Source organism: Perca fluviatilis, chromosome 18, assembly GCF_010015445.1.
Source record: "Perca fluviatilis chromosome 18, GENO_Pfluv_1.0, whole genome shotgun sequence".
In the NCBI taxonomy this organism is placed as follows: Eukaryota; Metazoa; Chordata; class Actinopteri; order Perciformes; family Percidae; genus Perca; species Perca fluviatilis.
The window spans coordinates 36,665,352-36,689,807 of record NC_053129.1 but is presented as its reverse complement, the minus strand read 5'-3'; the positions used below and the strand labels follow the sequence as shown (position 1 = coordinate 36,689,807).

The window sequence follows — 24,456 nt, the reverse complement described above, 5'->3', positions numbered from 1 at the left end:
ACTGTAAACACAACTTTATCTTCTGTCTAATTGGAGGCCTTTTTAATTTTTATCAAAGGCTGTATTCAATATTTTACTAACAATATATTAAATGAAAAAGTGTTGTCTTCTCTGACTATGTACTCCAAGTCTCTGAGTTACAGTAGAGTCCAAGTCTGAGTTACAGTAAATCTCAAGTCTCTGTGTTGCGACTCTAGTCCCTGTCTCTGCTAGTTACTACAGTGAAACTGAGTATCTTCATCTCAGAACATTGAGGCGTACCATGATGATGATGATCGTGATGATGATGATGATCTTCTTACAGGTAGAGAGATGAGGAAGGCTAAACTGTCCCGGAGTCGATCTCTCAGCAGTCAGCCGACGACATCCAAAGCTGCCAACTCAGACAGACCTCTGTAAGAACCACCAGCCTTCCTTCCCTTTAACTACCATGTAACACACGTTTAAAGGAGACCTATTACTGTTTTCAGTTTCATATTTACAACATTACACGCTTACATGTTGAAAAGACACAGTATTTTCTCATCCTGCCCATGGCTGCTTTAAAGCAACACTATGTCACTTTTCCAGCTTCGGTCCCCCTACAGGTTGTCGGGGATGTTGGAAGTAGTAGGGCAGGGGTGTCAAACTCAGTTTGAGAGAATCACATCAAGGGCCAGACATGTATAGTTTATTGACATGCTTTTATTTAATTGAAAAAGTAGAATATCTTTGACTCAATTATTGCATGTCTCATATAGTCTTCTCTCTTACAGTTAGGTCCACATAAAGCTCTGAAAAGTCAGCAAAGAAGTTTCAAAGCCGTCGTAGAATTTAGCATTTAACATTTTCTAAGTAGGCTACTACCCAGCTGACTCACAACAAGCTCTTTCACAGCCTGAATATTAAACTCTCTGCTTCTGGGGGAATTTCTGAGTCTCACAGTCGGCAAATTTGCCAAATTCTGCTTTGAGTGTCATGTAATTGTTTCCCATGTTTTTGGTTTGGCGCACAACTAGGTGGGCCAAAATATATTGTGAACCTGTATTGATATGCGGGCCAGATCAAAATTAGTGAGGGGCCGGATTTTGACACGTGTAGAAGGGGGACTGAAGCTGGAAAAGTTATATAATGTTGCTTTATCGTCAGTCAGATTCAGTCTGTCTGCAACGGAGCAGGACTTTGTACCGTGAAAAATCACCAATAAATGCTTCCAATCCAAAGACTAACCAACCAGATATGTTTCAGCATTAATGCGACCCAAATTTGGGGAGAAATTAACAACAATGGCAGCCAAGATTGCAGCCTGGCTCAAGAGTTCTTAATCTCCTGTTTTGTGTCTCTGTTTCAGGAAAGTGAAAGAGCTGAGCAGTATGTCTGGACCTGGGAAGTCCTCCATGCTATCAAGCAAAGGTACCTCCTCCTTACTAGGGCCGTGCTCGATTGAAGAACTTCTTAGTCGACTAACACTCATTCAATTGTACCGACTAATCGATTAGTTGATCTAATCGACAGATCTGTAAATCTGAGTTTCTCCACTAAGAGTCGTGTTAAAGCACCACTTTAATTCTTGTGTTTAGCAGAGATGAGCTCGTACGTTTCTTGGTAATAAGTCATTCAGCATGAAAACAGCATCAGACATGACTAATGGACTACAGAGATCTAAGTTGACTAAGACCAGAACCACCGATTAGTCCACTAGTCCACTAAGAGGGAGCAGTCCTACTCCTTACATACAACTGCATAATTAGAGACCGACATCCTCTGAAAACTCCCTCATAGGTGGTTTGTTCTATGAGGATGTACTTCCTGCCACCACTAGGGGGCGCTAATTTATGAAATGGTCCTGTGGGTCGTATTAGAGGGGGGGACAAACCACCCATATCCTCGGGGGGTTTGGAGGGGGGGTTGCATATTTAACACACTGTCTTTACTCACACTCCACTTGTTTTATAGATGACTCCTTAAGGACCGCCCACTTCTCTCTGGTGACCCAGTCCCCCTCCTCCATGCCGGTTCTGATCCGTAGCAACACCACCAGCCTCCTGGACAGAACCAGTAGCCTGGATCAGAGAGATCATAGAACCAGTAACATGGACCACAGGAACAACCTGATGGAGCAGAGAACAGGTAGCATGGACCATAGACCCAGCACCATTGACCAGAGAGACCACAGGCCCAGTTCTTTGGACCAGAGAGACCACAGAACCAGTACGTTGGACCAGAGAGACCACAGGCCCAGTTCTTTGGACCAGAGAGACCCCAGAACCAGTACGTTGGACCAGAGAGACCACAGGCCCAGTTCTTTGGACCAGAGAGACCCCAGAACAAGTACGTTGGACCAGAGAGACCACAGGCCCAGTTCTTTGGACCAGAGAGACCCCAGGACAAGTACGTTGGACCAGAGAGACCACAGGCCGAGTACTTTGGACCAGCGCAGTAAAACGATGGAGCGAGGCTGCACGGTGAAGGACGGCCAGTCCAGAAAGCTGTCGATGTGAGTTTTTGCTGAAATGTTCCGGTGGTACAACCAGTGGTTGAAATGGGCCAGATCTCATCCGTACTGAGTACCAGCACTTCGGATTTTTGTCCAAATGAATACCCTTACTTCTAAATGTTAATAACAGTATTATTTATGAGCTAATGTTCTCGATTTTAGCCATTTTTACACTGCACTTAGCCACAGCTATGAAAGCATTCACAAAGGCACATTCCAAGTGTGGACTTCTCCCATGTCCAGACCTTCCTTCACAGCGCTGCGGAGGAAGGTCTGGCTAGTCCACACAGCATTCCTGGATGGGAGAAAAACTTGCTCTGGTTTATTGGCATTTCACAAAGCAAGTGGAAGGAGAGGTACATCCGGCAGAACCTCCAGCGGCACCGGAGCAATCCCTTAAATTTGTGTTTCTCAAAATGTTTACACAATCCTTACACAAACATTAGGCTCTCTAAGTACCACCGTTATGGCCCTCTTTAAAATAGAGTAGCATAGGCCCTGTTCAGCTACGGACAGTTCACGCAGGAGGCATGTTTATTCTTAAAAACTATATTTATTGTCAACAGCCAGGCTGTAACGTTACGTCCTCCGTCCTGCTCCAACTTAATCCAACTTTGAGATAATTTGAGTCAAATCTTCCTTTTGTTTGGCACCATTTGGTTTTAGTCTTCTATGTAGACTTAACTGCCGCTGCTTCAGTCGCGACTAACCCTAACCCTTACCCTAGTCTATATCTGTGACGGTCCACTTACGGGATCGACCCTTTTCGGCCGGATGTCCGTCCCCTTCCTCTGTCTCTGTGTCGGGGTTCTAACCTCCGGTGGATTTGTGAGGACTATGGTTAACTGCTCCTCAGATCTCTGCAGGGTAAATCCAGATGCAGGGTCTGTCTGTCTGTCTAACTGCTAGCTAGACTATCTGTCCAATCTGAGTTTTCCGTTGCACGACTAAAACTACTTTTGAACGTACACATGTTCCACCAAAACCAGTTCCTTCCTGAGACTATTTAGCAGAGGCAACGTGGCTCCGTCCGGAGCTTAGCCCCGCCCACGATGATTGTGATTGGTTTAAAGAAATGCCAATAAACCAGAGCACGTTGTTCTCCCATCCAGGAATGCTCTGTGGACTAGACAGACCTTCCTCCACGGAGCTGTCAGGGTCAAGGTCACTTTATTATCCCCGAGAGGCAATTTGGATTACAGCCAGCAGTAAGAAATATATATACCAAACAACAACAAATAAAAACAACCACAGTGCAACATCATTTAATTTGAATTGTGGAGGAAGGTCTGGCAAAGCGAGACTAACCCTAACCCTTACCCTTAACCCGATAGTTTCAACAGGGCTGCTGGAAATATTCTCCTCCCCATCCACACTTCTCTTCCCGATCGTTCCTGTTTTTGAACCACTCACTTTACCTCTGCTTACTATCTTGCACCACAGCTCGTAACTAATCATGGATGTATGCACGCTCCGTCCAGAAGAGTTACTATGGAGCTGGTATCTAAACAAAGAATATAACACACTATTACTTTTAACTGATCATAGTTAAAGTATTATTGAAAATGTAGTATTTCTATGTTGTGTTTTTAAATTAATTTATTTCATTTTTTAAAAATACATCAGAGATTCCATCTGCGTACCACTATTCAATTCAATTCAATTTTATTTATAGTATCAAATCATAACATAAGTTATCTCGAGACACTTTACAGATAGAGTAGGTCTAGACCACACTCTATATTTTACAAAGCCCCAACAATTCCAACAATTCCAGTAATTCCCTCAAGAGCAAGCAGTGCGACAGTGGCGAGGAAAAACTCCCTCTTGGGAAGAAACCTCGGACAGACCCAGGCTCTTGGTAGGCGGTGTCTGACGAGCCGGTTGGGGGTGTGATGAACAGTGGCGATAGTAGTCACATTAATAATGGAACAGTGACTGGATGTGGGGAAGCTGCAGGGTTCAGCAGGACGCAGCATGACATTGCAGGGCATCGCTGAGCTCAGCAGGGAGTGCAGCAGGACCACGGCGACAGCTGCAACCAGGGTCTTGGTGCAAACGTTCTCCAAGGAAATACGCTGGGGGAAAAAAAGCATAAGGACTCCGGGGAGTAAACTCCCCAGAAGCTAGGATTAGTAACAAGCATTTCTGGGACGGGCTGCACACAAATAGTAATAGTAATAGTAACAGTAATAGAGAGGGAGAAGAGAGAGCAGCTAAGTGTGTCAAAGGAAGGAAGTCCCCCGGCAGTCTAGGACTATAACAGCGTAACTATAACAGGTAACTAAGAGAGACAGGTCATAAGGAGAGGTAGCTTTTTCGGGCTTAGAACTCTCCCCCTGCCGGATCTGGCTTGGCTGGCCTGCCTCCCTCTACTTTGTTATGTATTATTAATCTAACAATTATGAAGAGAAGCAGTTGGGCCAGTTAGGTGAACACTGCAACTCCTCACTCCCTAACTATAAGCTTTATCAAATAGGAGAGTTTTAAGTTCATTCTTGAATGAGGTGACAGTTTCTGCCCCCGAACCCAGATCGGGAGCTGGTTCCATAGGAGAGGAGCCTGATAACTGAAGGCTCTAGCTCCCATTCTACTTTTAGAGACTCTAGGTACCACCAGTAACTCTGCATTCTGGGAGCGCGGGTTCTAGTGGGACAATAGGGTATTAGGAGCTCTTCTAAATATGATGGTGCTAGACCATTTAGAGCTTTGTAGGTCAAGAGAAGGACTTTAAACTCAATCCTGGATTCAACAGGAAGCCAATGCAGAGAAGCTAATACAGGAGAAATATGATCTCTTTTCTTAGTTCTTGTGAGAACACGCTGCAGCATTCTGGATCAGCTGGAGAGTCTTAAGAGACTTATTTGAGCAACCTGACAGTAGGGAATTACAATAGTCCAGCCTGGAAGTAACAAATGCATGGACTAGTTTTTCAGCGTCGTTTTGAGACAGGATATTCCTAATTTTGGCAATGTTACGAAGATGAAAAAAGGCTGTTCTTGAGGTTTGTTTTAGATGGGCGTTAAAGGATATATCCTGATCAAAGATAACTCCTAAATTTCTAACAGTGGTGCTGGAGGCCAGGGCAACACCATCCAGAGTAGCTATATCTCTAGATAATGAAGTTCGAGGGTGTTTAGGGCCCAGCACAATAACTTCAGTTTTGTTAGGGTTTAACATCAGAAAATTATAGGTCATCCAGGATTTTATATCCTTAATGCACTCTTGAAATTTTGCTAGCTGACTGGTTTCGCCTTGGTTTGATTGACAAGTATAATTGGGTGTCATCCGCATAACAGTGAAAGTTAATTGAGTGTTTTCTAATAATATTGCCTAGAGGAAGCATATATAAGGAGAATAGAATTGGTCCAAGCACTGAGCCTTGAGGAACCCCATGGCTAACTTTAGCGTGCATTGGGAGGATTTATCATTAACATTCACAAATTGAGATCGATCAGAGAAATAGGACCTAAACCAACTCAGAGCAATTCCTTTAATGCCAACCAAGTGTTCCAATCTCTGTAACAGGATTGAATGGTCAATTGTGTCAAATGCAGCACTAAGATCTAGTAAAACAAGAATGGAGACAAGACCTTTGTCTGCAGCAGTTAAAAGGTCGTTAGTAATTTTCACCAGTGCCGTCTCTGTGCTATGATTCTTTCTAAATCCTGATTGAAAGTCATCAAATAAACTGTTGCTATGTAGAAAATCGCATAACTGATTAGCAACCACCTTCTCAAGGATCTTGGATAGAAAAGGAAGGTTAGATATAGGTCTATAGTTTGCTAAGACCTCAGGATCCAGGGGTGGGTTTTTTCAGAAGAGGTTTTATCACAGCTACTTTAAATGACTGTGGTACATAACCTGTTAATAGAGACATATTGATCATATCTAGTAATGAGGTGTTAACCACAGGTAATGCTTCTTTGAGTAGTCTCGTTGGGATGGGGTCCAAGAGACAGGTAGATGGCTTAGCTGAGGATATCTTTAACATTAATTGTTGAAGATCTATAGGATAAAAGCAGTCTAAGTATATGTCGAGACTAGTCTTTATTTCTAACGACGCTCGCGTTAAAGGTGAACCGTTAGAAGTTGAGTGTAAAAGGTGATGAATTTTATCTCTAATTGTTGTAATTTTATCATTGAAGAAGCTCATGAAGTCATTACTACTCAGAGCTAGAGGAATAGATGGCTCAGTAGAGCTGTGGCTATCTGTCAGCCTGGCGACAGTGCTGAAAAAGCAACCTTGGGTTGTTCTTGTTTTCTTCTATTAGTGATGAGTAATAGTCTGATCTGGCCTTTCTTAGGGCCTTCCTATAGGTTTTGAGACTTTCTTGCCAATCCAAACGAGATTCTTCCACCTTGGTGGAACGCCAGTTACATTCGAGGTTTCGCGAGATTTGTTTTAATTTGCGAGTTTGGGAACAAACAGTGACTAGAGGGCGTTACTAGACTAGGGTTAGGGGGTATATATATATATATATATATAGCTTCTTAAAAAATTCTGATGAAGAGGATGGGTTGAATATATATATATATATATATATATATATATGATTCAACCCATCCTCTTCATCAGAATTTTTTAAGAAGCAACAGGTCAAGTGGCAGACTCCTGCAAAGGAAAATTAGGACTACAAGGTACAGCAAGTCTTTTGTGCCTACAGCAATTAGACTGCAATAGACAATAGACTTAAAAACTCTTAGGCATTTTAAACTTTGGGCATACTGTATATATGAACACTCAACTTTTAAATACATGCTTGTCATGTTTCCTCAATGTTTTTACTGTGTTGTCTGTCTTGTCCTTGTTTTCCTGTCGTTTAATGTTTTGTATTCATGTTTTTAACGTTATGCAGTAGGCTGTATAACAATGGAGCGTGTAATGAATTTCCTTCTTGTGGATAATTAAGTTTACCTTGACCTTGGTATCTACTGTCTAGATCACCAACATTTACCCTAACTTTAGTGGTTAATGTTCATAAAATCGTTGGGAAACATATTTACAGATAGAACTTGTTTTGAGCCCCCTGAACGGTGATTTTTACATCTTTTGGAGAGTGGGTTTTTCATATTTTTGAAATTCTACCTCTATTCGGCTTCAGTGATTTAAATGATTTTTGTGCCCGTTTTCTTTTCGTTCTACAGAAACAGGAAGTCAAACTCGTTCAGCGTCCAGTCGGGGCGAGACTGAAGACGATGATGTCATCATACCTCCGCCCGGCGATCAGCCAATCAGCATTCAGGGATCACGAGTCAATGGACTTCAGAACATTACCCAGAATGCAACAGGACATCATCTCTTCCTTCAGACGGACGAGTCTGACTTCTCTTTTGCTTTCTGAGCGCTGTGTAATCACATGATCTCATGTCACCTGATTGGTTCAGTAAACTCCACACAAACAAACTGTCGGTGTGTTTTTGATTTTTAATCTGTATTGGGATGTCACTGTGATGTTTGATGACATCATGTGTCAGAGAGATGACAGGCACAGAAGTTCACATTGTATTGTTTAATGTTTTACACACATGGTTATGTTTAAATATTAGTACAGGAAGTGTTTTTTATATACAGCACACATGCTACAATAGCTAATGATGCTTACGTTTACTAATGAGCCAATAATTAGTTAATAACTGTCTCAGACTCAGAGAACCACAGTTATATCAGTGACTCTGTCTCAGACTCAGAGAACCACAGTTATATCAGTGACTCTGTCTCAGACTCAGAGAACCACAGTTAAATCAGTGACTCAGAGAACCAGTTACATCAGTGACTCAGACTCAGAGAACCACAGTTACATTAGTGACTCTGTCTCAGACTCAGAGAACCCGTTATATCAGTGACTCAGAGAACCAGTTACATCAGTGACTCAGACTCAGAGAACCCGTTATATCAGTGACTCTGTGTCCGACTCAGAGAACCACAGTTACATTAGTGACTCTGTGTCAGACTCAGAGAACCCGTTATATCAGTGACTCTGTGTCCGACTCAGAGAACCACAGTTACATTAGTGACTCTGTCTCAAACTCAGAGAACCAGTTACATCAGTGACTCTGTGTCAGACTCAGAGAACCACAGTTACATTAGTGACTCTGTCTCAGACTCAGAGAACCACAGTTACATCTGTGACTCTGTCCGACTCAGAGACATTTACACGGCTACGTTTTAATTTTTAAGCGGTGTTTTGAGACAGAAACCATCTCTGTGCACACAAGAGTTTTCAGCAGCGAACTAATCTCAGTATGGAGAGCCCAAAGTGCCATCAAACGGCTACATTTTAAACATGATTTACATTTAAAAACACTGCTTTTAACACTGTTAAAAACGCTGGTATTGTGAGTTTTCACAAAACGGCGTCTTTTACGTTGAAAAAGGTCGTAGAAACGGCGCTCGTCTGAACGTTTGCTGTGAGGTTTCTGGGGAAAAAACTAAAACTTTTTACAGCAACTGACAAAAGCACAGAGAATAGCCGTGTTTTTTGACGAATAAAACTGTGTAAAATGCGGTGTTTTTAAATGTAATTTGCGTTAAAATGTAGTCGTTTCGTGGCACTTTGGGCTTTCCAGGTCTCCGTCCATATTAAGTCTGATAACACAGATCACATGACCTTTCACACACACACTGGGCATGTGCGTGGCGGTGTAAACAGGAAGCAGATTGTCCGATGTTACTCTGCAGTTAAATATAACGGATGTAAAAGTTGAAAATACAGAAAATACCAAATCGGTGCTTTTCCAGGGTGCCGTACAAACGCTGCTTTGTCTGTCGGAAACCTCACAGCCAACGCTGACAAACAAAGCATACATTCAGCTTCCCATTCTAATACTTATTGGCAGCACATAAGCCGAATAAACGTAAAATCAATGTGAGCTTTAAAACTAACTACATGATACTCAGAAATACTCAGAAATAGTCAGAAATACTCAGAAATAGTCAGAAATACTCAGAAATAGTCTGAAATACTCTGAAATACTCTGAAATACTCTGAAATACTCAGACTCTGGGTCAAAATTTTAAATTAAAACCATGAGACCAGCATTATTGTAACTTCTCCCGATGTTCTTTGTCACTTTGTCATCTTTTTCTGTGCTTTTTGGGTTTTTTTACCACGTATTTCAATCTTTTTCAGAAATCTTTCCGACTTTTTTGTCTCTTTTTTCAACATTTTATGAACTTTCTTCTTAAAATGCTAAAAATCATTCATCATTAATTTAACATGTGAACAGCGCTGAACGGAACCATCAACGTGATCAGATATCAGATATCACGATATATTTCTGTCCTAACACCTCGATGTCGATATCGTGGTGATATTCTAAGGTTTACAATCGGTGCTTTAACAAAATATCTTCACAATGAGATTTTAGATAAATAATCTTCAGTAATGTGGACATAATGACTAAGTGGGTAAAGGTACAAATAATAGAAGACAACAGGCTGGTAAGGTCAGAAAAGTACATAAACTTTACTGTAATGCAGCCTTTAGAACCAGGAGAAGACACTTAAGCCATGTTACGATATTATGATATCCAAAATCTAAGACGATATCTAGTCTCATATCACGATATCGATATAATATCCATATATTGCCCAGCCCTACCATTAACCGCGAGTTAACGACAGCCAATCATGCGATTAGTTTGCGATGAGATATCTGAAACTGTCTCGGGACCCATTTGGTTCCTCTCCCGTCCCGCTGGGGGGGTCTGGAGCCTCGGGTTGGGAACCATTAGTCGTTATTTGCTGGAGGGGTCGATGACGCGGCCCATGGCGAGCAGGGCGCGGCTCGCCGTCTCGTACACGATGAAGAGGAAGGGTCTGTTGACCGTCAGGCGGGGGGGGAGGCTGGAGAACACACTGGCTCCGCCTCCCGCTGTGATGTCATCGTTCTCAGCCACTGACACGCGAGACTTGTGATGAACCTGGAAAACACACAACACACCGTTAGCAACGAGCTTTAGAGCTGGGGGGTCCCTCTGGGGGAACTAGGAACAGAGGGAACTAGAGCTGGGGGGTCCCTCTGGGGGAACTAGGAACAGAGGGAACTAGAGCTGGGGGGTCCCTCTGAGGGAACTAGAGCTGGGGGGGTCCCTCTGGGGGAACTAGGAACAGAGGGAACTAGAGCTGGGGGTCCCTCTGAGGGAACTAGAGCTGGGGGGTCCCTCTGAGGGAACTAGAGCTGGGGGGTCCCTCTGGGGGAACTAGGAACAGAGGGAACTAGAGCTGGGGGGTCCCTCTGAGAGAACTAGAGCTGGGGGTCCCTCTGGGGGAACTAGAGCTGGGGGTTCCCTCTGGGGAACTAGAGCTGGGGGTCCCTCTCGGAGAAGACTAGAGCTGGGGGGTCCCTCTGGAGGGAACTAGAGCTGGGGGTCCCTCTGAGAGAACTAGAGCTGGGGGGTCCCTCTGGGGGAACTAGAGCTGGGGGGTCCCTCTCAGAGAACTAGGAATAGAGGGAATTAGAGCTGGGGGGTCCCTCTGAGGGAACTAGTGCTGGGGGGGTCCCTCTGGGGGAACTAGGAACAGAGGGAACTAGAGCTGGGGGGTCCCTCTCAGAGAACTAGAGCTGGGGGGTCCCTCTGAGAGAACTAGAGCAGCTGGGGGGTCCCTCTGGGGGAACTAGAGCTGGGGGGTCCCTCTCAGAGAACTAGGAATAGAGGGAATTAGAGCTGGGGGGTCCCTCTGAGGGAACTAGAGCTGGGGGGTCCCTCTGAGGGAACTAGAGCTGGGGGGGTCCCTCTGGGGGAACTAGGAACAGAGGGAACTAGAGCTGGGGGTCCCTCTCAGAGAACTAGAGCTGGGGGGTCCCTCTGAGGGAACTAGGAACAGAGGGAACTAGAGCTGGGGGTCCCTCTGAGGGAACTAGGAACAGAGGGAACTAGAGCTGGGGGTCCCTCTGAGGGAACTAGGAACAGAGGGAACTAGAGCTGGGGGGTCCCTCTGAGGGAACTAGGAACAGAGGGAACTAGAGCTGGGGGTCCCTCTGAGGGAACTAGGAACAGAGGGAATTAGAGCTGGGGGGTCCCTCTGGGGGAACTAGGAACAGAGGGAACTAGAGCTGGGGGGTCCCTCTGGGGGAACTAGGAACAGAGGGAACTAGAGCTGGGGGGTCCCTCTCAGAGAACTAGAGCTGGGGGTCCCTCTGAGGGAACTAGGAACAGAGGGAACTAGAGCTGGGGGGTCCCTCTGGGGGAACTAGGAACAGAGGGAACTAGAGCTGGGGGGTCCCTCTCAGAGAACTAGAGCTGGGGGTCCCTCTTCTCTCTAGGAACGCTACCCAGCATGCATTGGGTGGTGATGGATTCTATCAGACCTTGCTCATCTCCAACGAGCCCATCGTGTCTCTCACCTGTGTGAGTTTGAGTCCCTCGGCTCTCACCTGTGTGAGTCTTAGTCCCTCGGCTCTCACCTGTGTGAGTTTGAGTCCCTGGGCTCTCACCTGTGTGAGTTTGAGTCCTTGGGCTCTCACCTGTGTGAGTTTGAGTCCTTGGGCTCTCACCTGTGTGAGTTTGAGTCCCTGGGCTCTCACCTGTGAGTTTGAGTCCTTGGGCTCTCACCTGTGTGAGTTTGAGTCCCTCGACTCTCACCTGTGTGAGTTTGAGTCCCTCGACTCTCACCTGTGTGAGTTTGAGTCCCTCGGCTCCGCCCATGTTGCTGATGTCAGCGTCGTCCTGGAACACCTGTGTGATGTCGAGAGTCTGCAGGACGTCCCGCAGAGAGTACGACCGCTCCAACAGGAAGCGAGGAAGCTGCACCTCCAGCTTCCTGTTTACAAAATAAAACAGCAGAAAACAAAGTTTCAAAATACATTTCATTTCTTTATCAAAGATCAAACTTTTCACTAGAACTGCGAGCAGTTATGACGGGGGGGGTCCAAGCCTCTCCAACCCGTGGAGCCTGCGAAAGCCTAACGGCGGCGAGAACGCCAGGAAATATCGCAACGCTTGTCGTAAATAACATTTGCAAATTTGGCTGAGATATCCTAATGTTCGTAGCCTAGAAATCTAGACGCACCCTAGTGGCAGCAAATTTATTTTGCAGCCAGGGGGCTCTAGGCACTCTCCGTTGGCTTGCAAGCTGGAAAAAACAAATTTTGGTCAGGCCAATCACATCTTGTATAGAGTCGGTGGGCGGGGCTTATGGCTGCTGCTGCTGGTGAACAGCGGTCTTCTGGAGACTTGGAGTTCAGCTTTTCTTTGAGAAAAGAACAAAGAACGGCTCTGAAGTCATTCTTAAAAAAGGAAGATGTGTTCAGAATTTAAAGTTTAATCTATCAACTAGCTCTGCTACCTTCTTCGTTGCTCTGATTGGTTGTAGAGCTATCCTATTACGTGCAGAGGGAATTTGAAAGACAACCGTTGATCCCGCCCCCCAGATTGAGCCCTGACCAATGGGGAGTTCCCAGACCCAACATCTGGATGTGTGTCTGGCTTGTCAGGCTATAATGTTTGTGTTTGGTGGCTAGCTACAAAAATGTAGTTTGTTCGTTATTTCCGTCTTTTTTAACGTAGCAAAATTCTTTTGATAACTTTTAGTCCGGTCCAACGGAGGATGCTATGTACCAAGTTTCGTACAAATCGGACGCACGGCCTAGGAGGAGTTCCTAAAAGTAGGTTTACGATAAATCGTGATTTTACTGCGATGAATGTCTAGGCGGAAATGGGTGTGGCCTATATCACATGAGTTAGTTGAATTCAGGGAACGCGGAGATGTAACGTTTTTGAACGTACGATGTATGGTGTGGGAGTTATGGGGCAATACCCATTCTTAATTTTTATAGCGCCCCCTGAACCCATGAACTTTAGGCGTCTATATGCGCATATAGAATCGCTGAGTCATGTCCTAGCTGGTTTGAAGTCTACCATCGATGGTTATGATTTTATGGCTCATACGCTAATTGTCAACAGAGAAATTGTATTTTTACTTGCGGAGCCCGCTGTGGGCTGTTGAGCTCTATCAGCGTGTTCTCCGTTCTGCTGGTTTTAGTATTCTGTTAAATACAACAAACTGTTTGCTGGACTTAAAACTAATGAAAGGAAATAATTTCCAACTTTCTTTTACAGAACAAATTGAATATCGAATTGAATATAAAAGGCCGAACTAAAAAAACAATGACAGTTTATTATATAAACTTAGCACAGAAAGTAAGTAAATGTGTGTTTGGTAGATTATTTCTCTGTGGTAATAAATCTTATACCGTTGGAAAGCCTGTTTAGTTCACCATTGGTAAGGATCATGCATTAGTGGGATGAGCAGCAGAGCTGAGTATGTGGGTCGGCTCATGAATCTTCTCTGCCAAATATTCTGCCATCGACTCGTTTGGTGTTTGGTGGATGATTGAAGTTTGAAGAAACGAGACGGATTGGAAATTTAACAATTTATTCATTTAACAAACAGGAGCCTCAGTAGCGTGTGGAAGAACCCTACACAGCCACACCAGCCTGGCACCTCCTCCTCCTCATGCTGGTCACCAGCCTGGCACCTCCTCCTCCTCATGCTGGTCACCAGCCTGGCACCTCCTCCTCCTCATGCTGGTCACCAGCCTGGCACCTCCTCCTCCTCATGCTGGTCACCAGCCTGGCACCTCCTCCTCCTCATGCTGGTCACCAGCCTGGCACCTCCTCCTCATGCTGGTCACCAGCCTGGTCACACACTGCTGTGGGATGGCATCCCATTCTTCAACCAGCATCTGTCGCAAGTCAGCCAACGTGGTTATGTTGGTCACTCTGGCACAAACAGCACGCCCAATGTCTTGTTTCTTCAAACTTCAATCATCCACCAAACACCAAACGAGTGAATGGCAGAATCAGCTGGTTGGCAGAGAAGATTCATGGGCCAACCCACATACTCAGCGCTGCTTCTATCCCACTAATGCATGATCCTTACCATTGGGGCTCCATTAGAAAGGGAACTAAACCGGTTTTCCAACGGTAGAAGATTTATTGCCAAAAAGCATTGTTACCACAGAGATCTACCAAACACACGTCCTTAATTTTTGTGCTAAGTTTATATTTTAAAAGTGCAGTTTTCTGGTGTCTTTAGCGATATGTAGCAGCCTTTCCCAATGTGTGTATTGCACCAGTTGATATTGCAACAACAGTTTAAATAACGAGATATTGTGCAACCCTAATTTTAGTTTTATAAAACAACAGAGAGAGGATGAAGAAGAAGAGAGGAAGGGCTAGGGTTAGCTAGTCTCACGTCTTCTTGAGCTGTCTGATCCAGGCCTGGATCTTCTCTCCGGTCACTTCCTCTTCCACCGCCGTGACGTCCACATCTTCGTCCGGCAGCACCACCAACATGGCCGCCCCGCCCGCCATCGGCAGCTTCAGCACGCCGGCCTTCAGCGAGCGGTCGTACGCCAGGAAGTACTTATCGGACCGGAACATCATGGGAACCATGACCACGTGATACTTTCCCACGTAGAAACGCTCGTCCTGAGTCAGGGACTCGTTAAAGGACGGACTGAACCGCACTGCAACACACAATCAAGCTTTATTTATACAGACAGAAGACTTAAAGGTGCTCTAAGCTAAGCTGCTAGCTGCCTGTCCCCTGAACACACTGTAAAAACATCTCCTCACTATCTGCTAGCTGCCTGTCCCCTGAACACACTGTAAAAACATCTACTCACTATCTTCTAGCTGTCTGTCCCCTGAACACACCGTAAAAACATCTCCTCACTATCTTCTAGCTGTCTGTCCCCTGAACACACCGTAAAAACATCTCACTATCTGCTAGCTGCCTGTCCCCTGAACACACCGTAAAAACATCTCACTATCTGCTAGCTGTCTGTCCCCTGAACACACTGTAAAAACATCTCCTCACTATCTTCTAGCTGTCTGTCCCCTGAACACACTGTAAAAACATCTCCTCACTATCTTCTAGCTGTCTGTCCCCTGAACACACCGTAAAAACATCTCCTCACTACCTGCTAGCTGTCTGTCCCCTGAACACACTGTAAAAACATCTCCTCACTATCTTCTAGCTGTCTGTCCCCTGAACACACCGTAAAAACATCTCCTCACTACCTGCTAGCTGTCTGTCCCCTGAACACACCGGAAAACATCTCCTCACTACCTTGCTGTTCTGTCCCTGAAACACTGAAAAACATCTCCTCACTATCTGCTAGCTGTCTGTTCTCTGAACACACTGTAAAAATCACTACTGCTAGCTGTCTGTCCCCTGAACACACTGTAAAAACATGTCCTCACTATCAGCTAGCTGCCTGTCCCCTGAACACACTGTAAAAACATCTCCTCACTATCTGCTAGCTGTCTGTTCTCTGAACACACTGTAAAAACATCTCCTCACTATCTGCTAGCTGCCTGTCCCCTGAACACACTGTAAAAACATCTCGCTAGCTGTCTGTTCTAACAATGTAAAAATCTCCTCACTATCTGCTAGCTGCCTGTCCCCTGAACACACTGTAAAAACATCTCCTCACTATCTGCTAGCTGTCTGTCCCCTGAACACACTGTAAAAACATCTCCTCACTACTTGCTAGCTGTCTGTCCCCTGAACACACCGTAAAAACATCTCCTCACTATCTGCTAGCTGTCTGTTCTCTGAACACACTGTAAAAACATCTCCTCACTACTTGCTAGCTGTCTGTCCCCTGAACACACCGTAAAAACATCTCCTCACTATCTGCTAGCTGTCTGTTCTCTGAACACACTGTAAAAACATCTCCTCACTACCTGCTAGCTGTCTGTCCCCTGAACACACTGTAAAAACATCTCCTCACTACCTGCTAGCTGTCTGTCCCCTGAACACACTGTAAAAACATCTCCTCACTATCTGCTAGCTGTCTGTTCTCTGAACACACTGTAAAAACATCTCCTCACTATCTGCTAGCTGCCTGTCCCCTGAACACACTGTAAAAAACATCTCACTATCTGCTAGCTGCCTGTCCCCTGAACACACCTTAAAAAACATCTCCTCACTATCTACTAGCTGCCTGTCCCCTGAACACACTGTAAAAACATCTCACTATCTGCTAGCTGTCTGTCCCCTGAACACACTGTAAAAACATCTCACTATCTGCTAGCTGCCTGTCCCCTGAACACACTGTAAAACATCTCCTCACTATCTGCTAGCTGTCTGTCCCCTGAACACACTGTAAAAACATCTCCTCACTATCTGCTAGCTGTCTGTCTCCTGAACACACTGTAAAAAACATCTCCTCACTATCTACTAGCTGCCTGTCCCCTGAACACACTGTAAAAACATCTCACTATCTGCTAGCTGTCTGTCCCCTGAACACACTGTAAAAACATCTCACTATCTGCTAGCTGCCTGTCCCCTGAACACACTGTAAAAACATCTCCTCACTATCTGCTAGCTGTCTGTCCCCTGAACACACTGTAAAAACATCTCACTATCTGCTAGCTGCCTGTCCCCTGAACACACTGTAAAAACATCTCCTCACTATCTGCTAGCTGCCTGTCCCCTGAACACACTGTAAAAACATCTCCTCACTATCTGCTAGCTGTCTGTCCCCTGAACACACTGTAAAAACATCTCCTCACTATCTGCTAGCTGTCTGTCCCCTGAACACACTGTAAAAACATCTCCTCACTATCTGCTAGCTGCCTGTCCCCTGAACACACTGTAAAACATCTCCTCACTATCTGCTAGCTGTCTGTCCCCTGAACACACTGTAAAAACATCTCCTCACTATCTGCTAGCTGTCTGTCCCCTGAACACACTGTAAAAACATGTCCTCACTATCTGCTAGCTGTCTGTCCCCTGAACACACTGTAAAAACATCTCCTCACTATCTGCTAGCTGTCTGTCCCCTGAACACACTGTAAAAACATCTCCTCACTATCTGCTAGCTGTCTGTCCCCTGAACACACTGTAAAAACATCTCCTCACTATCTGCTAGCTGCAAGAAACAAAACACCGTGGTATGAACCCCCTGTGACCCCCCAGGACAGATGATAGTTACCGTTGTATGCGGCCGCCGTGGCGAGCAGCAGCTGGGTCTGGGGGTCTGGGTCTGGCACCAGGTCCTGGACCTCGTCTCCGGTCACCTCCTGAGCCCAAACGTTGATGGCGTCCGCGGCCTCCGGCGGCGTTGCGTACGCCAAGCTCTTCAAGCTGCCGCCGAACTTGGTCTGCAACAGGTCCAGGTAGGACGGGGACACCTGGACGCCTTGAGCCGGAAACACGGCCACGCCTTGCTTCAGGGTCATGGCGGCGCTGCCCTGCTGCACGCCGGCACTCAGAGTCTGGAACAGGTCTGAGAACACAAGAGAACCGAAGTTTAGAGTTTATATAAAACATACTTACTGTCTGAAGCAACTAGACCAGACCACCACAATCAGCAGTAGACCAGCCCACCACAATCAGCCGTAGACCAGCCCACCACAATCAGCAGTAGACCAGCCCACCACAATCAGCCGTAGACCAGCCCACCACAATCAGCCATAGACCAGCCCACCACAATCAGCCGTAGACCAGCCCACCACAATCAGCAGTAGACCAGCCCAGCACAATCAGCCGTAGACCAGCCCAGCACAATCAGCCGTAGACCAGCCCACCACAATCAGCAGTAGACCAGCCCACCACAATCAGCCGTAGACCAGCCCAGCACAATCAGACGTAGACCAGCCCAGCACAATCAGACGTAGACCAGCCCACCACAATCAGCAGTAGACCAGCCCAGCACAATCAGCCATAGACCAGCCCACCACAATCAGCCGTAGACCAGCCCACCACAATCAGCAGTAGACCAGCCCAGCACAATCAGCCGTAGACCAGCCCACCACAATCAGCAGTAGACCAGACAACCACAATCAGCCGTAGACCAGCCCACCACAATCAGCAGTAGACCAGCCCACCACAATCAGACGTAGACCAGCCCAGCACAATCAGCAGTAGACCAGCCCACCACAATCAGCAGTAGACCAGCCCAGCACAATCAGCTGTAGACCAGCCCAGCACAATCAGCAGTAGACCAGCCCAGCACAATCAGCCGTAGACCAGACAACCACAATCAGCAGTAGACCAGACAACCACAATCAGCAGTAGACCAGACAACCACAATCAGCCATAGACCAGCCCACCACAATCAGCCGTAGACCAGCCCACCACAATCAGCAGTAGACCAGCCCAGCACAATCAGCCGGGACCAGCCCACCACAATCAGCAGTAGACCAGCCCACCACAATCAGCCAGACCAGCCCAGCACAATCAGCCGAACCAGCCCAGCACAATCAGCCAGACCAGCCCCACAATCAGCCAGACTAGCCCACCACAATCAGCAGTAGACCAGCCCACCACAATCAGCCAGACCAGCCCAGCACAATCAGACGTGAACCAGCCCAGCACAATCAGACGTAGACCAGCCCACCGCAATCAGCAGTAGACCAGCCCAGCACAATCAGCCATAGACCAGCCCACCACAATCAGCCGTAGACCAGCCCACCACAATCAGCCGTAGACCAGCCCAGCACAATCAGCCGTAGACCAGCCCACCACAATCAGCAGTAGACCAGACAACCACAATCAGCCGTAGACCAGCCCACCACAATCAGCAGTAGACCAGCCCACCACAATCAGACGTAGACCAGCCCAGCACAATCAGCAGTAGACCAGCCCACCACAATCAGCCGTAGACCAGCCCACCACAATCAGCAGTAGACCAGCCCAGCACAATCAGCCGTAGACCAGCCCAGCACAATCAGCCGTAGACCAGCCCACCACAATCAGCAGTAGACCAGACAACCACAATCAGCAGTAGACCAGACAACCACAATCAGCCGTAGACCAGCCCACCACAATCAGCCGTAGACCAGCCCACCACAATCAGCAGTAGACCAGCCCAGCACAATCAGCCGTAGACCAGCCCACCACAATCAGCAGTAGACCAGCCCACCACAATCAGCCGTAGACCAGCCCACCACAATCAGCCAGACACCACCCGTCCTTGCACTCCCCTTCAACACAGCAGGGATCTAACCTAGCACCATCCACCTGCCTAATGCTTATAACACAGCAGGGATCTAAACTAGCACCATCCACCTGCCTAATGCTTATAACAACACAGCAGGGATCTAAACTAGCACATCCACCTGCCTAATGCTTATAACAACACAGCAGGGATCTAAACTAGCACCATCCACCTGCCTAATGCTTATAACAACACAGCAGGGTTATTAACTGGTATTAAACCATTAGTGATGGCTGCATTCCACTTAGGAGAGGTCCTGGTATTAAACCATTACTGATGGCTGCATTCCACTTAGGAGAGGCCCTGGTATTAAACCATTACTGATGGCTGCATTCCACTTAGGAGAGGTCCTGGTATTAAACCATTACTGATGGCTGCATTCCACTTAGGAGAGGTCCTGGTATTAAACCATTACTGATGGCTGCATTCCACTTAGGAGAGGTCCTGGTATTAAACCATTACTGATGGCTGCATTCCACTTAGGAGAGGTCCTGGTATTAAACCATTACTGATGGCTGCATTCCACTTAGGAGAGGTCCTGGTATTAAACCATTACTGATGGCTGCATTCCACTTAGGAGAGGCCCTGGTATTAAACCATTACTGATGGCTGCATTCCACTTAGGAGAGGTCCTGGTATTAAACCATTACTGATGGCTGCATTCCACTTAGGAGAGGTCCTGGTATTAAACCATTACTGATGGCTGCATTCCACTTAGGAGAGGCCCTGGTATTAAACCATTACTGATGGCTGCATTCCACTTAGGAGAGTCCTGGTATTAAACCATTACTGATGGCTGCATTCCACTTAGGAGAGCCCCTGGTATTAAACCATTACTGATGGCTGCATTCCACTTAGGAGAGGTCCTGGTATTAAACCATTACTGATGGCTGCATTCCACTTAGGAGAGACCCTGGTATTAAACCATTACTGATGGCTGCATTCCACTTAGGAGAGGCCCTGGTATTAAACCATTACTGATGGCTGCATTCCACTTAGGAGAGACCCTGGTATTAAACCATTAATGATGGCTGCATTCCACTTAGGAGAGGTCCTGGTATTAAACCATTAATGATGGCTGCATTCCACTTAGGAGAGACCCTGGTATTAAACCATTACTGATGGCTGCATTCCACTTAGGAGAGACCCTGGTATTAAACCATTAATGATGGCTGCATTCCACTTAGGAGAGGTCCTGGTATTAAACCATTAATGATGGCTGCATTCCACTTAGGAGAGGTCCTGGTATTAAACCATTACTGATGGCTGCATTCCACTTAGGAGAGGTCCTGGTATTGGTCATGCTGACTCACTGAAATATCTTACTGGGACACTTGATGGAACTGAGCCATCGTTAAGGTTATCAATCTCAGCTGTGCTGTTCCTACTATGACAAGTCAACATGTCTGCTGTGAAAAAGGTCCATTACTTTTGAATTAGAATACTTGACCCCTGACCCACCTGGCAGTGTCTGACCCCTGACCCACCTGGCAGTGTCTGACCCCTGACCCCTGGCAGTGTCTGACCCCTGACCCTGACCCACCTGGCAGTGTCTGACCCCTGACCCACCTGGCAGTGTCTGACCCCTGACCCACCTGGCAGTGTCTGACCCCTGACCCCCCTGGCAGTGTCTGACCCCTGACCCCCCTGGCAGTGTCTGACCCCTGACCCCTGACCCACCTGGTAGTGTCTGCGGGTCCAGTCCGGTGAGACTGAGTCCCTGCAGCAGCTGGTCCCGGGTCGGCCCGTTGGCGGCGCCGAGCAGCGCCAGCAGCGCCGCCGACAGCGTGAAGGTCGACAGGAAGACGTTGTCGTCGGTCCGGCTGCTGACGGCTCGGTACAGCCTCGCGCCGAAGTCTGCGTTCCTATTGGTCAGATCGTCCAGGGAGGGGTCAGCGGGCTCGGAGGAGGCCACAGTTAGCAGGAGCAGGCCGACCAATGAGAGAGCAGCACAGGGAGGCATGGTCACAGCACCCTCTGCTGGGCCAGAACACACATTTATATATTCTCATTTAATAAGAGGAGACACTGAGAAACATCTAACACATATCAGCTGATTATTAATGACATCATTAATACAGGTCTGATATAATCTAACACATATCAGCTGATTATTAATGACATCATTAATACAGGTCTGATATAATCTAACACATATCAGCTGATTATTAATGACATCATTAATACAGGTCTGATATAATCCAACACATATCAGCTGATTATTAATGACATCATTAATACAGGTCTGATATAATCCAACACATATCAGCTGATTATTAATGACATCATTAATACAGGTCTGATATAATCCAACACATATCAGCTGATTATTAATGACATCATTAATACGGGTCTGATATAATCTAACACATATCAGCTGATTATTAATGACATCATTAATACAAGTCTGATATAATCTAACACATATCAGCTGATTATTAATGACATCATTAATACAAGTCTGATATAATCTAACACATATCAGCTGATTATTAATGACATCATTAATACGGGTCTGATATAATCTAACACATATCAGCTGATTATTAATGACATCATTAATACAGGTCTGATATAATCTAACACATATCAGCTGATTATTAATGACATCATTAATACAGGTCTGATATAATCTAACACATATCAGCTGATTATTAATGACATCATTAATACAGGTCTGATATAATCTAACACATATCAGCTGATTATTAATGACATCATTAATACAGGTCTGATATAATCTAACACATATCAGCTGATTATTAATGACATCATTAATACAGGTCTGATATAATCTAACACATATCAGCTGATTATTAATGACATCATTAATACGGGTCTGATATAATCTAACACATATCAGCTGATTATTAATGACATCATTAATACAGGTCTGATATAATCTAACACATATCAGCTGATTATTAATGACATCATTAATACAGGTCTGATATAATCTAACACATATCAGCTGATTATTAATGACATCATTAATACAGGTCTGATATAATCTAACACATATCAGCTGATTATTACTGACATCATTAATACGGGTCTGATATAATCTAACACATATCAGCTGATTATTAATGACATCATTAATACGGGTCTGATATAATCTAACACATATCAGCTGATTATTACTGACATCATTAATACAGGTCTGATATAATGTCTGTATGAATATGCAAATGAGGCATTATCAAAAGCTATCTATTGGTGAATTTAGGAGAAATCTACAGACACAAAATTAAGTCTGAATCTGAATATATCTATATAGATAGAGAGATGATAGATAGAGAGAGAGAGAGAGAGATAGAGAGAGAGACAGAGAGATGGAGAGATGGATAGACAGACAGACAGACAGACAGACGGATAGATAGAGAGATAGATAGATAGATAGAGAGAGAGAGAGACAGACAGAGAGAAAGAGAGATGGATAGATAGATAAGATAGATGGAGAGATAGATAGATAGATATCTCTACCAGTAGGTTTCAGCCTCCAAACGTTTCTGTTTTATATTAAACTGAATATATTTGGGTTTTGTATATATATATATATATATATATATATATATATATATATATATATATATATATATATATATATTTATATAACATTACACTTTTTTTCTGACATTTTATAGAAAATAATCTTTAGATGAATGGATCCGACCGGCTGGTCTAAAGCTAAATATTTGGGGTTTAAATATGCAAATGAGGCGTTATCTAACGCTAACTTTGAGTGGATTTTAGGAGAAACCTTCAGACACAAACAGCGTCTGAAAGATGACACGTTAGGGAGATTAAAAGAGACAAAAATCTATGAAGTACAGACCCTTTTATTTTAGCCTGAAGCTGAACAAAGCGTTTGAGATTTAAGATTAGATGGTCTGACGTAATGACGTCATGGTGAACCAGGAGAAATACGTAAATTATTAATATATGATGTTCAGGAGCACGCAGTTAGAAAGCCAGAGACACAGGAGTCTGCGCAGATCAGAGCACATCTGCTGTCTGATCGATCAGGGAACATGTATATCGGTGATGTAATGATGGTAAACAGCTGATCTGCAGCCGGAGACAGCCGAGCCGAACCGAACCGAACCGAGCAGACCCGAAGAGAAAGAAGAGAAAGAGTTTCTGACCTTTAGTTCTGTTGATCTTCTGATATTTTTGAGACGTTTTTCTGATCTGAAGCTTCACGAGCTGCGCATCAACATCCAGCTCGCTCACGATCGCCCTCAGCATCACTTCCGGTCACCGCTTTTCAAAATAAGAGTCCCGTGTCTGCAGCGTTCAGACAAACAGAAAGCGAGTGATTTAATTTCACACAAACACAAATAAAATACGGATGAACAGTCAAGTGGTTGCCAGGCAACAGAACCAAAATGTCAGATAAAAACCTTTATATTTAAAGAAACTCCTTCATGAAAATGTTTAATTTAACATGAACTCAAACTATTTAATCTTTTAATAATTCGTTCATTCTGAAAACTCACCTGTTTCTCACTCCGTCGTCATGGAGCTGTCAAAACCTTTCGACAAATTTAATTTACTCAACATTTATAAACAAAATTAATAAAATAAAAGTTAAAAAGTTTAATAATCAGGCTGAAATAGCCACGTTAAATAAATAAACTATAAACTATTTGTTTCAGTTCATGCTTTTATTTTGAAAGCGCCTTCTCAGAACCTTACCACGCAGGCGCACAGCCAGCAGCCTGACGTCAGGGTGTGTGTGTGCGGTCTGTGACTGTTGTTTAAATAAACGGAGGGTTAAACCAGAAAACTTTATTTAAAGATATCAAAATAAATTCAGGCAATAATAAATCAGAATAGAGCCCAATAAATCAGAATAGATCCCAATAAATCAGAATAGAGCCCAAGAAATCAGAATAAATCCCAATAAATCAGAATAGAGCCCAAGAAATCAGAATAAATCCCAAGAAATCAGAATAGATCCCAATAAATCAGAATAAATCCCAATAAATCAGAATAGATCCCAATAAATCAGAA

General features: G+C 45.0%; 2 protein-coding genes across 5 annotated transcripts in view; one reads left to right on the top strand and one right to left on the bottom strand.

Annotated features, from left to right (window-relative positions):
- ppp4r4 (protein phosphatase 4, regulatory subunit 4) overlaps positions 1-7,884 on the top strand; it is a 32,091-nt gene extending 24,207 nt beyond the window's left edge. The window contains exons 21-24 of the mRNA XM_039781395.1: positions 305-395; positions 1,331-1,392; positions 1,936-2,476; positions 7,625-7,884. Of these exons, the coding sequence (XP_039637329.1) occupies positions 305-395; positions 1,331-1,392; positions 1,936-2,476; positions 7,625-7,670 (740 nt within the window). The 3' untranslated portion in view covers positions 7,671-7,884. The remainder of the gene's footprint in view (positions 1-304; positions 396-1,330; positions 1,393-1,935; positions 2,477-7,624) is intronic.
- Positions 7,885-7,974: 90 nt separating this feature from the next.
- On the bottom strand, positions 7,975-23,727 carry LOC120546651 (protein Z-dependent protease inhibitor-like). Of its 4 annotated transcripts, none has more exons than XM_039781762.1 (7): positions 23,586-23,727; positions 21,118-21,414; positions 17,431-17,724; positions 14,679-14,952; positions 12,065-12,242; positions 11,827-12,034; positions 10,230-10,402 (listed from the first exon to the last, which is right to left on the bottom strand). In XM_039781762.1, exons 1-7 carry the CDS (start codon positions 23,686-23,688, stop codon positions 10,371-10,373), a joined length of 1,386 nt encoding a protein of 461 aa, XP_039637696.1. In that variant the 5' UTR covers positions 23,689-23,727; the 3' UTR covers positions 10,230-10,370. The 4 variants fall into 4 exon arrangements, with proteins under 4 accessions (XP_039637697.1, XP_039637696.1, XP_039637694.1 ...); XM_039781760.1 differs by having other exon boundaries at positions 21,118-21,417; positions 23,586-23,715; XM_039781763.1 differs by lacking the exon at positions 11,827-12,034 and having other exon boundaries at positions 7,975-10,402; positions 12,095-12,242; positions 21,118-21,417; positions 23,586-23,715.
- Between the last annotated feature and the right edge of the window lie 729 nt (positions 23,728-24,456).